General features: G+C 48.1%; 5 protein-coding genes across 5 annotated transcripts; 1 reads left to right on the forward strand and 4 right to left on the reverse strand.

The window, feature by feature from the left end:
* Positions 1 to 64: 64 nt before the first annotated feature.
* LOC108158102 (myoneurin) lies at positions 65 to 2,065 on the reverse strand. The gene is made up of 3 exons (XM_017290271.2): positions 1,545 to 2,065; positions 1,124 to 1,477; positions 65 to 1,065 (listed from the first exon to the last, which is right to left on the reverse strand). The coding sequence occupies exons 1-3, from the start codon at positions 2,046 to 2,048 to the stop codon at positions 109 to 111; spliced, it is 1,815 nt and encodes a 604-aa protein (XP_017145760.1). The 5' UTR covers positions 2,049 to 2,065; the 3' UTR covers positions 65 to 108.
* An 88-nt stretch (positions 2,066 to 2,153) lies between these two features.
* Positions 2,154 to 5,124, reverse strand: LOC108158099 (SET and MYND domain-containing protein 4). The gene is made up of 4 exons (XM_017290266.2): positions 4,009 to 5,124; positions 2,927 to 3,950; positions 2,534 to 2,861; positions 2,154 to 2,477 (listed from the first exon to the last, which is right to left on the reverse strand). The coding sequence occupies exons 1-4, from the start codon at positions 4,674 to 4,676 to the stop codon at positions 2,215 to 2,217; spliced, it is 2,283 nt and encodes a 760-aa protein (XP_017145755.1). The 5' UTR covers positions 4,677 to 5,124; the 3' UTR covers positions 2,154 to 2,214.
* Positions 5,125 to 5,194: 70 nt separating this feature from the next.
* Positions 5,195 to 8,514, forward strand: LOC108158094 (GPI ethanolamine phosphate transferase 2). The gene is made up of 8 exons (XM_017290261.2): positions 5,195 to 5,433; positions 5,500 to 5,878; positions 5,933 to 6,112; positions 6,181 to 6,311; positions 6,373 to 6,587; positions 6,650 to 6,864; positions 6,919 to 7,649; positions 7,709 to 8,514. The coding sequence occupies exons 1-8, from the start codon at positions 5,270 to 5,272 to the stop codon at positions 8,484 to 8,486; spliced, it is 2,793 nt and encodes a 930-aa protein (XP_017145750.1). The 5' UTR covers positions 5,195 to 5,269; the 3' UTR covers positions 8,487 to 8,514.
* LOC108158093 (origin recognition complex subunit 1) lies at positions 8,422 to 11,624 on the reverse strand. Its single transcript, XM_017290260.2, has 3 exons — positions 10,177 to 11,624; positions 9,239 to 10,120; positions 8,422 to 9,177 (listed from the first exon to the last, which is right to left on the reverse strand). The coding sequence occupies exons 1-3, from the start codon at positions 11,498 to 11,500 to the stop codon at positions 8,582 to 8,584; spliced, it is 2,802 nt and encodes a 933-aa protein (XP_017145749.1). The 5' UTR covers positions 11,501 to 11,624; the 3' UTR covers positions 8,422 to 8,581.
* A 148-nt stretch (positions 11,625 to 11,772) lies between these two features.
* Positions 11,773 to 13,092, reverse strand: LOC108158122. Its single transcript, XM_017290302.2, has 5 exons — positions 12,739 to 13,092; positions 12,531 to 12,675; positions 12,339 to 12,464; positions 12,128 to 12,277; positions 11,773 to 12,062 (listed from the first exon to the last, which is right to left on the reverse strand). The coding sequence occupies exons 1-5, from the start codon at positions 12,864 to 12,866 to the stop codon at positions 11,814 to 11,816; spliced, it is 798 nt and encodes a 265-aa protein (XP_017145791.1). The 5' UTR covers positions 12,867 to 13,092; the 3' UTR covers positions 11,773 to 11,813.
* Between the last annotated feature and the right edge of the window lie 86 nt (positions 13,093 to 13,178).

Genomic DNA, 13,178 nt, shown 5'->3' on the forward strand with positions numbered 1-13,178 from the left:
AAATACTACCCGCAGATATCGAAATCGATATCGATATCGCCTATCGCATGGATTGAAAAAAGTATTTGACTGATTTCGAATGTTTATTTACTACATTTTAAACTCGTTTTAGCTGATTTCAGTCTCCACGATGTCGGTTGCCTTTTGTAAATTGTTTCGAACGATATTATGGGTGCGCTTCATGTGAGAATTCAGTCCCACAAACTGCGAAAAGCGTGCATCGCACAGTTTGCACACAAATTTCTTTACCTCGGAGTGTATTTGGCGGTGGCGGATTAGCGAGTGGCAGCTCGTAAATCCTTTGCCGCAAATTGTGCAAATTTTGTCGCGGATATTCAAATGGCTCTTGATATGATCCGACAAGTCGACTTTTTTCACGAAATCCTTGGGACACATCGTGCACTTGAAGGCTCTTACTTTCGTGTGAATTGCAGTGACATGGAGATTCATCTGCGACTTCAGTCGAAATGCCTTTCCACACAGCTCGCAGACGAAGGGCTTCTGGCCAGTATGCGTACGGATATGCAATTGCAAATCCGACTTGACGGCAAAACTCCTTTCGCAATGGCCGCATTGGTGCGTCTTGCCAATGTGAACCCGTTGCTTGTGGTTGGCTAGTTCACCCCGTCCAACGAAGCTCCGATCGCATAGAGTGCACTTAAAGGGCAGCTCGCCAATATTATGAGCCTTGAAGATGTGCGACTGGAGCACGTGATCGGATGAGGTGACTATATGGCAAATTTCACAAACCAACCTCTGCTTGAACATTTTCGGAGGCAGGAACCGACAGACCTTCAAATAAAACTGCTCTGCCTCATTGCCAGCGTTGATACCATGTTTCGAGCTCTTGTAGTACCATTGTCGTATGTTTTGGATGGCCCGAAAGATATCATCGCTGTTGATATCCACATTCGGCACCGAGATTTCGACAGCCAAACTCTCATAGGCCTGCTTGCGGGAATTCATGCTGGAGAACTCGCTGTGGGTGTGATCGTAGAGTTGCGGAAAGTTCCCGTATAGCTCTATTAGCTCTGTAGTAAGCTTATTTTTCTTGGTGAAGTCCAGCTGTAAAAAAAAATGCGATTAGCACTCGTGTTTTTCGTGTTTTTAGTTCAAATCTTGCCCGTATTTTTTCGTTTTTGTACAGGTCCTTCTGATCCCCGCAGTCTTGTAAAAAACTACAGAGTGTGTAATGGGTGAACGCAACTGATTGGGACTTCTGGGTGCCACAGAGCATTCGCTTGTGAACGGTGTTGTATTGCAGATGAATCTTTCTTAAAGAAGCTTTTAGCGAGATTTCATTTAAAAACATCGCTGCCTTCGCCTCCAAATCACGTATCATCTTTCGATAGGCTTCCTTGCATGCATTGGGGTCCTTAAAGTGGCTATTTTCCGGGTTCCAAAGGCAGGGATGTTCCTTGTAGAGCTCAATTAACGTTAGCGTTCGAGGATCCCGGCGAAAGAACGATGGGTGAAACTGAATTATTAAGGTGGGAACTAGTTTGGCTTGGTTTAGTTAGGCATTGTCTATAGCAGTACTGTACCTTGTATATGGGAGTAGCCAACGCAGCCGTTTCATCCTCTTTTTCTGCAGATCTATTTGAATCAGCCTCCAAGTCCGTTTCCACATACTCGGTTTGACTTTCCTCGGAATCCGACTCGTATAGCGAGGAGACTGTCTGCGATGTGACAGCCTCGATTTCCAACTGTATTTTTGTGCCATCTTGAACTTCATTATCTTGAGGCAGCACGTCTTTTAGATGGTCCAGATGCTTCAGATGCTCTTTTTCGTCATCCTTTTCACCTTCTTCGTCGGTTGCGTCGTCATCCTGGTAATCTTCATCCAGAAATTCTGCTTTAATGCTGGAGTTGGCGTCCAAGTCCATGCCCCCATGTTCGGCATCCAATTCCAAAGCGCTGTGCATAGTGCGATAGTGCACCACAAATTCCTGCCATTTTTCCACCTCAACGTCTATGGGGCAATACGAGCATCGCATCAGAAACGTTTTGTAGTCTCTGCTCACATAGATAAACCCACAAGTTTCCATTTTGGTGAAACAAGAAAATACTCAATTGTTTACATCCCGATCAGCTGCTGCAAAATCGAGCTCCATCGATAGTTTTTAATGTTTTGAAAAAAAAAATCAGTACTATCGTGATAGTATCGCGCTCAAATAATTAATATTATAAAAGGCTATTTTTCAATATATATTCTTATTTTTGCTTAATAAAATCGTTGTAATAGTTCTCGAAGATCTCACGCTGCTCACAGGCCAGGTACTCCAGCTTGCCCCTCATCTCTTGTTGCTGCTGATCGCTGCGCTTGCATTTGCTCAATGCCCATAGATCCCACAAATAAGTCATCTGGCTGAGATACTCCATTGAGGTGCCACCACTGTGAGCGGCAGTGCCCTCCAGTTGTGTCCCGATAATTCGCATTAGATTCTCATAGTCAACGTCGTCCAAAACGCAGCCCTCTGTACAGGAATAGATGATTGCCATACTCTTTGAATGTCTCTTTCAGCTATCTTACCGTCCATCTCAGCAAAGCATGCTTCGATGATCATTTCCGCTAGCTTCCCTTTCAGGATGTGGTGTTCCAACAACCACTTGTCCAGACCATCGAAAGCCTTGTAGAGTGCTCGCCTTGCTTTGACCTCACCACAGCAGTCGATGAGACACAGAAAATCGTTGTACCACGAAAAGGCTTGTGTCTCTTTGCAGACAGGGCAGCAAACGGAAGCCACCGTTGCATCCGGAGGGTGCATCCACCAGTTGAGGTTTGTCTGGTGGGGAAGTGGCTTTGGCACAAATTCTTGAAGGCAGTTCGGATTTTCACAGCGATACCGATGAAACTTCAACTGTCCAAAATATGCATGCGATTATTTAATTGTTGAGTCAAAGAAGAAAACTGCATAATATTTACGTAGTCCTGGTCCGGATCCGTTCGAGTACACTTCTCACAGCTGCAGTCAAATTTGTAAACTTGCTGCAACGGCTGCGACCTCTGGCGGATCATGCTCCTTTTGTAGTCCATCGTGTAGCAGTTGAAAATCTCTTCGCCCGCTTCTAATTCCACCGCCGACTGGCAGACCGCCGTGCAACCGTCGAATTTCGTGCGTATGGAGGGGGCACAGGCATGATTGCAAAGGCTCAGATAGGGCAGATTGATAGCTGTGAGGGGCTCCGTTTGGCTCAGATTATGCATTTGACCCAGCTTGAGGTGGCGCGGTTTCAACCACATTTCCGGCTGCAGTAGGCCAAACTCGCTGGCCTCCAGGTCCACTGGCAGGAGAGCGTCACCGACATGGCCGTTAACCAGGAGCTGCCCGGCACTACGGAGAATCAAAGCGGCTAAAATCAAGTGCCAGTCCTCAATGGGGGCAGTCATGGCCTGGAACTGATCGAAGAAGTTGGTGTAATCCTTTAAATAGAGCTGCAGCAGGTTGGCGCAGAGCATGTGGTAAACCAGCTCCGCCTGAGGCGCCTTGTCCAGGTGGCTTATCATGCGGAGACTCTGCAGATACTGCGGTGTCGGCTCATTTTCCTTGTCGGCTCCCTTTGCCAGCGTCGTGATAGTAGCCCACATCTCGGACGAGTCGGGGCATTCTTGCAGCTTTGGCAGCATCGACGGCATATAGCTCAGGACCATGCGCAGCGCCAAGTGCGAAACGCCTACCATCTTGAGCAGATCTTTACGGTAAGCGGCACATTCAAATCTGTGGATGGGTTTGTGGCGCTCGCGACATTCTCTGGAGCAGTAGACAACTCGCTGCCGACACTGCGGACAGGGAATGGGAGCGCACAACAGGCTGGCTGCGCATTGCTGGCAAATCAGTCTTTGCTCAAGAGGCACAAAGCAGGTGGCCTGCTCCCTGAATATGATTTTGCCTTGCGGTATGGCTTCTTTGGCAATCATGTAGCGCCCACGGCTGCCAGACTCTGTGACGCTGAAATAATGAAAATTGATTAGAACGGACCACACCACAGGAATGTGTATTCAATTACATTTCATGAATGGGACCGGTCTTCTCTTGATCATTGAATGATTTATCATTCGACGACTGGCTTTGTAGCAACTCCAAGCTCCTTTTCAGATCCTCCAGCTGCTGGCGAAAGCTTTCGTTCAATTCCAACTTCTCCAAACATACTATGTGCTCCGCCAGTTGCTCGATTCGTTTCAGTTTCCAAGCACAGTGAGCTTGCCGGAAGATTACCTTGTGCTGAAGTTTTGTCGGGTAGCCGCAGTCCAGGGCATTTGCACAGTCGTCGTATGCCTCTTGGTAGTAGCCGTATTCCTGCAGTGCCATTCCGCGGTTAGCAAATGCCAAACAGAGTTCAATTTCAGCGTCTTCTGCTGCTAATACGGCCTTTGTGTAGAGGCGACATGCCCCGAGGACCCGTTCCGCGTCCGCATCTGAACCAAGATCCTTTGAAGAGGATCTAAATAGGAGGTTCCCCTGCTCGCGCCACAGCCGTGATCTTTCGGCACACGATTCCGTAACATGTGGCTGTTCCAAGTCGTCAAGCAGCTTGAGCGTCAACTCCTGGAAATGCTGTCTCTTTTCCCCCGGCAGAGAGTGGAGTGCTTTGATGGCTTCATATTCATTCTGATATGCCCCAACCGGAGCGATTAGCTCGTCCTGTTGTGTGAAAACCTTCGCCAAACGGTCCATAAAATAAGTTGTTTGCCAAAATATTCAACAGAGACGAAGCTGGTTTTATTTAGTACACAAAGTTATCGGAATAGCCGCGGCAAAAATGTTTCGATACCCATAGATCGAAATATATTGGTGCAAACATTTTAAATTTAATTTTCTTTTTAGCAAAATAGTTTAGTGGACTCTCTTTTAATGGCATTACGGCCTTAAAAAAAAGATGTGCAAACTGGAGGGCCACGTCCATAAATACGGACAGCACACGAGCATAAAGGTCTTGGGTGGATTCCTTGTACGCATGCCAGCGGGGATTGAAGTTCACATTGGATGTCCTGCAAATCAGATCGCAGTCGGGACGACATATGGGGAAAAGGGTTTCGATCAGGTCACGTTGCACAACTTGCCGAAAGCTAGAGCCGAAGACCTGGGAGTCAATACAGCAAATTCGTTTGGTACATTGCCTGTGCCTGAGCTGACACAAATATATATTGTATCGTTAGTATCGTCTCTCGGCTGCTATCGATACGCTTTGTTTATCTTCTGAAACTGACAGGCGGGCGGCACTTTCGGAGTTTACAGTGAGCCGGGCAATTTTCAATGCAAAAATCGAAATGGAGCACCACAAGAGTCGGATGGGGTACACGCTCTGCATGCTAACTCTGTTCATGTGCGGAGCCGTTCTCTTCCTTATTGGATTTTTTCCAGCCTCTTATTCGGCGTCGGAGGAAGAAAAGAGCATACCCAATGACCGGCCAACAACACTCCATGGCATAAAGTAGGTGAACTATATCGGTGTCGGCACGCGACCAGATAACAACCTGATAACGTGTTCTCTTTTCAGGCTGGAACCGCCGCCACCGAGCTACGACTCCTTGATACTATTCCTTGTGGATGCTTTGCGCGAAGACTTTCCTAGTGCCACGTCCATGCCGGTAGCGTTTTCCAGGGCCTGCGAAAAGTTGACGCTTCACGTGGACATACCGACGGTGACGATGCCACGACTGAAAAGCATTACCACCGGCACTCTCTCCAACTTTATCGACATAGCACTCAATGTGGGCCACACAGAGCAGTTGGAGGACTCACTGCTTCATCGGCTTAAACAGCGGAACCGCGTCGTGTCCTTTGCCGGTGACCACACCTGGGTAAACCTGTTCCCCAGTGAGTTTACACGGCATGCGGAGAACAACGACTCCTTTTTCGTCAACGACTTCTACGAGGTGCGTAATCAAATCGGATCAAATCGGATCAAATAATAATTTTATTTGGCGCAGGGCGACAGAAACGTGACCAAAGTGCTGGAGTCAGAGCTGGAGATGAATGACTGGTCCTTACTTATACTGCACTATCTAGGCTTGGACCACATTGGCCATGTCGAGGGCAATGAGAGTCCAAAGGTGCAACACAAACTGAAGGAAATGGACGAGGCGGTTCAAAAGATACTGGATCATAGGGTGAGAGAAATTTGAAAAATCAGTTATTTCTGCTAAGTCGAAATATTTTGAAATGAACACAACCGCAGAACTTTCCAAACTACCTGGTCCTGTTGACAGGCGACCACGGCATGGCTGATGGCGGTGGACATGGAGGCAACACGCCAGCGGAGACTCTGGTGCCGCTGTATTTGTATTCGAAGAACTGCTCCAAGCCCAGGTACAGGCCCGCTTACATTAAACCTGGGTGCTTCTGTTAATCGAGTTTCAACTTTGTTCAGTTCTGGCAGTAAGCGATATAACCAAATCGACTTAGCACCCACCTTGGCGGTGCTACTGTCTGTTGAGATACCTTCCCTGTCCATTGGCTGCCTGATACCGGAGATGCTGCAGTCATTATCATTGGAGCACGAGATGTACGCATACTTTTACAACGCCCATCACCTGTTGAACAAGGCCAGAGTAAAGTTCGGCCATGAAATAGTGCGCCGCAGCGGTGTGTATGCTACAATATCCACCTTATTTATATTAACTGAGCAAGCTATATAATATTTTTAGATTACTACACCTGGTATCAAAACGCGACTCTGCTGCACAGGCAGCTGCTGTTGCCGCTTCGGGATGGGGACGGCAGCGGGACCAGCCAGGTGCTCTATCAGAATGCCAAGTTGAATTACATTCGTTTGGCTCGCGAGATTTCCGGGCTTCTCTCAGAGTCGCTGGTAAAGTTTGACTATGGATTCATTGTATTGGGACTGTCTCTTACCACCGCCGTAAGTTCATGAAAGGCATTCAATGTTCAGCATCCGTTTTCAATAATTTTTCAGACATCCCTTCATATCGTGCTTAGTGTCCTGTTCTTGGACATAACGGATCAGTTAAAATTGGACAGCCTCAAGGCGGGGCAATTGCTGGTCTGTATGGCTATGGCTGCTGTGCTCAATGTGGCCAGCCATATATTCGATATAATCTTCACAAGCTCAATGATTTATAGCATCCTTATCGTCGTGCCCCTGGCCTTGTCCATTTATATAACATTCGATGTAGCGCAGGCTCTGCTGAAGATAGCCCTGCCACCTTTATACACTCGTCGCCTGAGGCTCTCCATTCCATTGCCGCTACCCCTGCTCATATGCTTTGCCATTCGCACCTTCACGCTGGGATCCTCATCATTCATAGAGTTCGAGTACAAGACCTGGTACTATTTGGGCAACACTCTCATCCTGTTCACCGCACTTAGAACGTTGCGACGACGCATCACCAAGGCCAATGTGGAGCTGGACGGGCGGCACTTGCACAAGATTGCCTATGCATGTCTTTGGCAACAGCGCAAGATTTTTGTGGTGCTTATTCTGCTCACGCTCATGCGTTACCTGCACAGGTTCCATGACATCCGCAGCACCCTCATGTTGTTCTCGCTGATGTTGCTTTGGGCACGTCTGCGCAAGTTTAGCCAACTGCCGCAGAGCATTGCAAGTGGAGCGGCATTTATTGTGGTATACTGCTATCGCGGACTCAACGGCCAGGTGCAGTTCTTCGAGCTGCCCCCGTACCTGACGTATGCTTAAATCGATCTGTAAGCCGAAAAAACTTTACTAATCGCTTAATGTTTTACAGATCTCGCATCATGGTCCCCACTCTGGTGCTCTTTTGGTGCTGCCTTGCGCTGGTCTTGGTGCTGGGCTATCGGGCGGCGCTTCCACAAACTCGTTTAGATAAAAGATTCGATGAGATGCCGCCAAAAAGCGCTCTACTGCAGTTGCTGCAGGCTAATCTGACTAGCTCCCTACTGCTGGTGGCTTTGTTGCAGAAGGTGCAGAACGTTATACTCCTGCCTACGCTGCTCATAGCTCTGGATGAGACGTACAAGCTATGCGATGCCTTTGGCACCAGTGCCAGAAAGTTCTCGGTGCGACTTGTTCATGTGTACAAGATCATCATGACCATATTTGTGGCCAGAATGTTCTATTTCTACCAGGGAAACTCGAACAGCCTCTCGACAATTGACCTGACGCCGGGCTACATAGGCCAGACGAGCTACAATCCGGCCATTGTCGCGCTGTTCGTCACCCTCAATACGTACAGCGCGGAAATACATTCCTTCCTCTACCTGATTGTACACACGCTCCGTTCTGATCTGCGCAGTGTGGGCATTATGCAGCTGCAACCACCCTACTCGATTGCCGCGGACTCGCTGGTAGCTCCGCTCTATGCCAGCCTGGTCATGCTGCCGGCAGCCTTCTACCTCTGTCTAATGGTTGGCTTCCGCTACCACCTCTTTATTTATTCCGTCTTCTCACCGAAGGTGCTTTACGACTGTTACACGGTGCTGGTGTTCTATTTTGTTTTTTTAATAACGAGTTTGTACTTTAAATTGTTTAAACATGACGCTTAAATATTAATTATATTACTTTTAAAACGCTTAACGTAATCAAATATGTGGATGGATAGTGAGCTATGAAATTGTCTATTAAGTAATATGAATGATAATCAGTTGGCAGCCGCAATCTCTCCCACACGGAGTGCATAGTGGATATCGTCAGCGCTGACGTTCAGCAGAATTTTCTGAAAGAGATCGTTGCGCGAGTGCTCGCTTATGATGAGGCGCTCGGCCCCCAGCTTGGCGCAGAGCCGCAAGGCTCGTCCTGGCGGTGGCAGGGAGACTCCCATGAACGCCGCAATTGTCTCCACCTGGGTGTACACACCCATAAAGGTGGATTCCTCGACACCAGTGCGTGTGACCTCGGCAGCCACAGCTTGCAAGAAGATCTGTTCCAGTCGCGAACAGTTCTTTATGGCCTGTACCTTTGCGCTCGCTATCATCTCGCCAAGCGCCTGCTGCACGTGCAGCATTGTTACACACTTATCACGAGCCGTGTCAGCTATTTCCGTGGCCCGACGGCAAATATCCAGCGCACGACGAGCATCACCCGACACAGCGGCCACCTTGCGCGCCACCAGTTGGACAGCCTCCCCCTTGAACGCCTCCGACCCGCCCAGGCGGGCGGTGACGATTTCCTGCAGCTGCTTGTGAGTATATGGCTGGAACGTGAGGCGAGTGAGGCCCAGACGGGATGTTACTTTGCCTGGAAAATTGTCAAGACTTTAGTGGAACAGCTTGATGGATTTGGAGGATTGATAGCTTACCCATTAGCAGACGTTCTGGGAGATCCATTGTGTTGGCTATTGTGACCACAACCAGTCTGGCAGCTGATTTGGTCGGCCAATCGAGCAGATTGTAGACCACATCCTGGCGCCTGTTGCACAATATGTCCAGTTCATCGACTAGCAGAACTGTGGTCACGCGCCTCGGTGCTGGCGTGGTGAAACGCTTCTCCAGCAGCGTGTGAGCATGCTCCCAAGACACAGTCTTGCCAGTGAGCTGTTTGTATATCTGGACGTAGGCCTGGCGCGGCTCGGTCAGGCGCATTCCGTTAATCTCAAGAAAATCAAAGTCGGCTAGCTTGTCCTGGCTGACTAGGCGTTGCAGTGTGCGAATGACTCCTGTGACAGTGGCAGTCTTACCAGTGCCAGGGACGCCAGATACATACATACAGCCGCCGCACTGGTCCTGAATCTTGCCCTCCAGAAAACTGTAGATGTTCTCGAACTCCTTTTCGCGACACGGCAGGCTCTTGGGCACAACGGAGACGTGTAGCTGCTCACGTGCCAGCTGCAGCTGGGACTTGCGAGATTCATCCACGGGCTTGCCCGATCGCTGCTGCATGCTGGGACTGAGCTCGCCGGCGCGTATTTTCTTCAGCTTTTGTGAAGGTGTTATCGGTGCAGCTGAAGCTGAAGTTGCAGCGGTGCCACGAATCGGGGTCACTGTTGACTTGGCAGTGGCGCTTATGCGTCGAGCTCGAGTGGGCGTTTTCTGAACAGATCTTGGCGAGTAGTCTGCGTCCGCGTCCTCAGTGGACTTCGTTTTGCGCCCTCTTTTAGGTGTCGATATTATTTCATTGTCTTTGAACACACGCTGCTCCACAATGTTGGATAGTTGGATGCTTCTTCTGGGTGTGCCCTCAGCTGTAGTAGAGAAGATTAGAGTGGGTCGCCTAATAGGGGACAACCTATCGACTTACCCAGTCGACTAGTGGCCGACTTAAGGATGCTCTTCCGTCGCGTCGAGGGAGTCTCCTGTGCACCGGTATTGATGTCCAGCGGTTCCCTCGCTTTCTTAGTGGGAGTGTGATAAATGTCCCCATTGTTGACACCAAGTCGCTTGCGTCCCTGTGTGGTAGGTGTGTCTTTGGGATCGTCAACGGCTAGGGGATCGTGATCTATCGAAGCAAGGCGCACAGACTTTCTTCGCTCCGAAATGCGCAGTTTGATTTTCATATCATTTGAGGGTGTCCTTGGGTCCGGCGTCTGCTGCACTATTGAATAATTCAGACAGTCCGAGTCCGCTGTGCTGTCTGCGCCTCTGTCCAAACTCAGATTCAGGTTACGGCGTGCAGCCGACGCCCTGGACTTGGGCGTGTCCACTTTGGCGTTCTTTTCTGTCAGAGGGGAAGCCGTCAGGTAGTTGGCATTAACCTCTGCCTCAGCTCTGGAAGAGCTCTTTTTCTTCTCCGAAAGCCGCACCACGCTGCGACCCCCTACTATCTTGATGGGTGACACTTTGTTCTCGCAGTTGAAGTAGTTGACATCCACAAACTCCAACGAACTGGCCGCGGCCATGGAAGCCCGCCTTCGTTTCTCCGTGGTAGCTGCCTCACCAGCAACAGCCAACATCTTAGCTTTTCGCGCTGAGGCTGAACCTGATTTGGGTTCATTACGGTTTGATAGCGATTTCCGTGATCGGGATGATGATTTGTCATTGGGCTCGTCCAGCTGTATCTCCAGGGGTATCAGGCGATAAAGCTTCTTCACCTTGATGAACTTGTATCGGCTTACAAACATGGGGTAGTCGGAAGATTTCAGTTTAATTGAAGCGCGTTTCACTATCTGCTCGGCAGAGAGTTGTGATGTGCTTTCCAGTACCAGACACTTTCGGTAAATGGCTCCCAAGGCCACGTCGTTGTCGTAGGGACGATGCTCTTCGATCACTTCCAGGTTGAAGTCAATGGCAATATCGTCTGCATCAAACTCCTTATGCGGAATGGCGCTTGGGCGAGAGTACCACTGGACGATGGCTCGACAGGGCTCTTTGTGAGTCATTTCTCGAAGCTCGTACAGATAAAGGATCTTGGCGACATCGCAACCATCCACCGTATCTGGTTCTGCCGCATCTGCATTGGACACCAATATGTAGTCTCCCACTGTTAGTGTCAATGGCCCGTAAATGCACTTTTCATAGAAGTACACGTTTTTGTGCTCAAGATTTTTCACAAACTTGCTGGGGTCGTGGCTACCGATCCACTTCACCTGCTGGCAACAACTAATCACATTTTCTTTGTTAACCATAGCGTTGTTGATTTATGGAGAGTCGAGCTGTTTTAGTGCCGAAATTCTGATTCGTCAGCTATTTTAAATAGGTTGAGTTTTCTGTGCCACAATCTCTTCTTTGCGTTGCTTCGTTTTGGCGCAATTTATTTTCGTCTGCTTTCCAACACTGTTCGTCGCGTTTGTTATTATTTAGTTTATTACGAAACTCACCACAGACCACACCTCAATAAAACGTTAAAATTTAAATCCAAGACATTCGATTTTTAGTTTATGCAGTTAAACCCAGGAACAAAATTGTTGGCAATGCGTGCCTTCCTTCCATTTGGTCAACTCAACCCCAATTTACAACAACCTCCTCAGTTGTGGTCGTGCTGTCTTCATAACCGCTTTCTTTAGAATTATATGAATCTGTCGTGTTGGACGGCGTTGACTTTTTGTTGTTGATGACCTGTGGGTAGATGGTTAACATGTAAATGATGATGAAGTCGTTGAAGAGGATGAGAGATGCCAGCAGGTAGTCTCGGATACGCATCTCCGCAAAGCGTCCGCCATTGATTGTCTGGGCATGGTACATCACGAACTGAAAAGGATAAGGATAAAAGACGCCTTATAGGAGTATATCCATGGGACGACACCTAGACCTACCATCAGCACAATGAGCCCAATACAAACCATATAAGCGTAGAACGAATACGACATATTCATAATTTGATGCATCATACTCATGAAGACGGTGATAGAAAGGATGAGGAAAGCTATCACAAACAGAATGACTACATTCAGAGTAAGGTCTTGCTATGAAAGATTATGAGGTCGAGATCGCGGCTTAGAGGTGTATATACATAGCTATATTTACCGGTAAAATGGATCCGATTAATATGAACAGATATGTCAAGAGCGCACAGATGAGGAACCATGCGATCAAGTTTTTCCAATCAGTTTGCGCCGACAGCGCGAATAGTCCGATGATCAGAAACTCCACCTGAACGGATATAAGCATGAGAAAACTCAACCGACTGTCTTACCATATCGAATCACAACTACTCACAATGAGTAAGCTGAGCAGCCAGTTTAGGCAGAGCACGAATCGCAGCCTCTTGATGAATATAAACATCGTGAACAAAAGCATAGCAGAAATAAAGAATATCAAACTTATCCAATAATACTTGTTGACGTTATCTCGGAAGTCCTTTCTAAAGATTAGAATGCAAAGATTCACCTGGTGCACCACTGCACCACGTCTCAACTAAACTTACAGCAAGCAGACAGCCAACCACTGGGATAGGGCCAGCACCAGCCAGGCCAAGGTAATGCCGTAAACAGTGCAGGAGAATTTTCTGCGTGACTTCCGATATGCCCGAAGTCTTCGGCGGCGCTCTTGCATGATCCAGAATAAAGAATATAGTCGCTTATCCGTTTATATAATATTATACTTTTTTATACGCTTCCAGTATATCTACAAATCGGAGTGGTCAATAAGCGCCTTCTATGATGTGTTGTCGGATAAGGAGGGCTATAGTACACAGTCTCTAATACAAAGTGGAATTGTCGGGGCATGGCTGTCAGAATATCACGGTAAAAACTTAATTCACGCTAAAATGTAAGAATTTGATACGATACTATAGTATCGTGAAAGTAAAGAACTAGCTCCGAACAGTAGCATGATGAGTACTGAGTCATCGTTGGGCTATAGATG

This window comes from Drosophila miranda, chromosome 3 (genome assembly GCF_003369915.1).
Source record: "Drosophila miranda strain MSH22 chromosome 3, D.miranda_PacBio2.1, whole genome shotgun sequence".
Taxonomy (NCBI): domain Eukaryota; kingdom Metazoa; phylum Arthropoda; class Insecta; order Diptera; family Drosophilidae; genus Drosophila; species Drosophila miranda.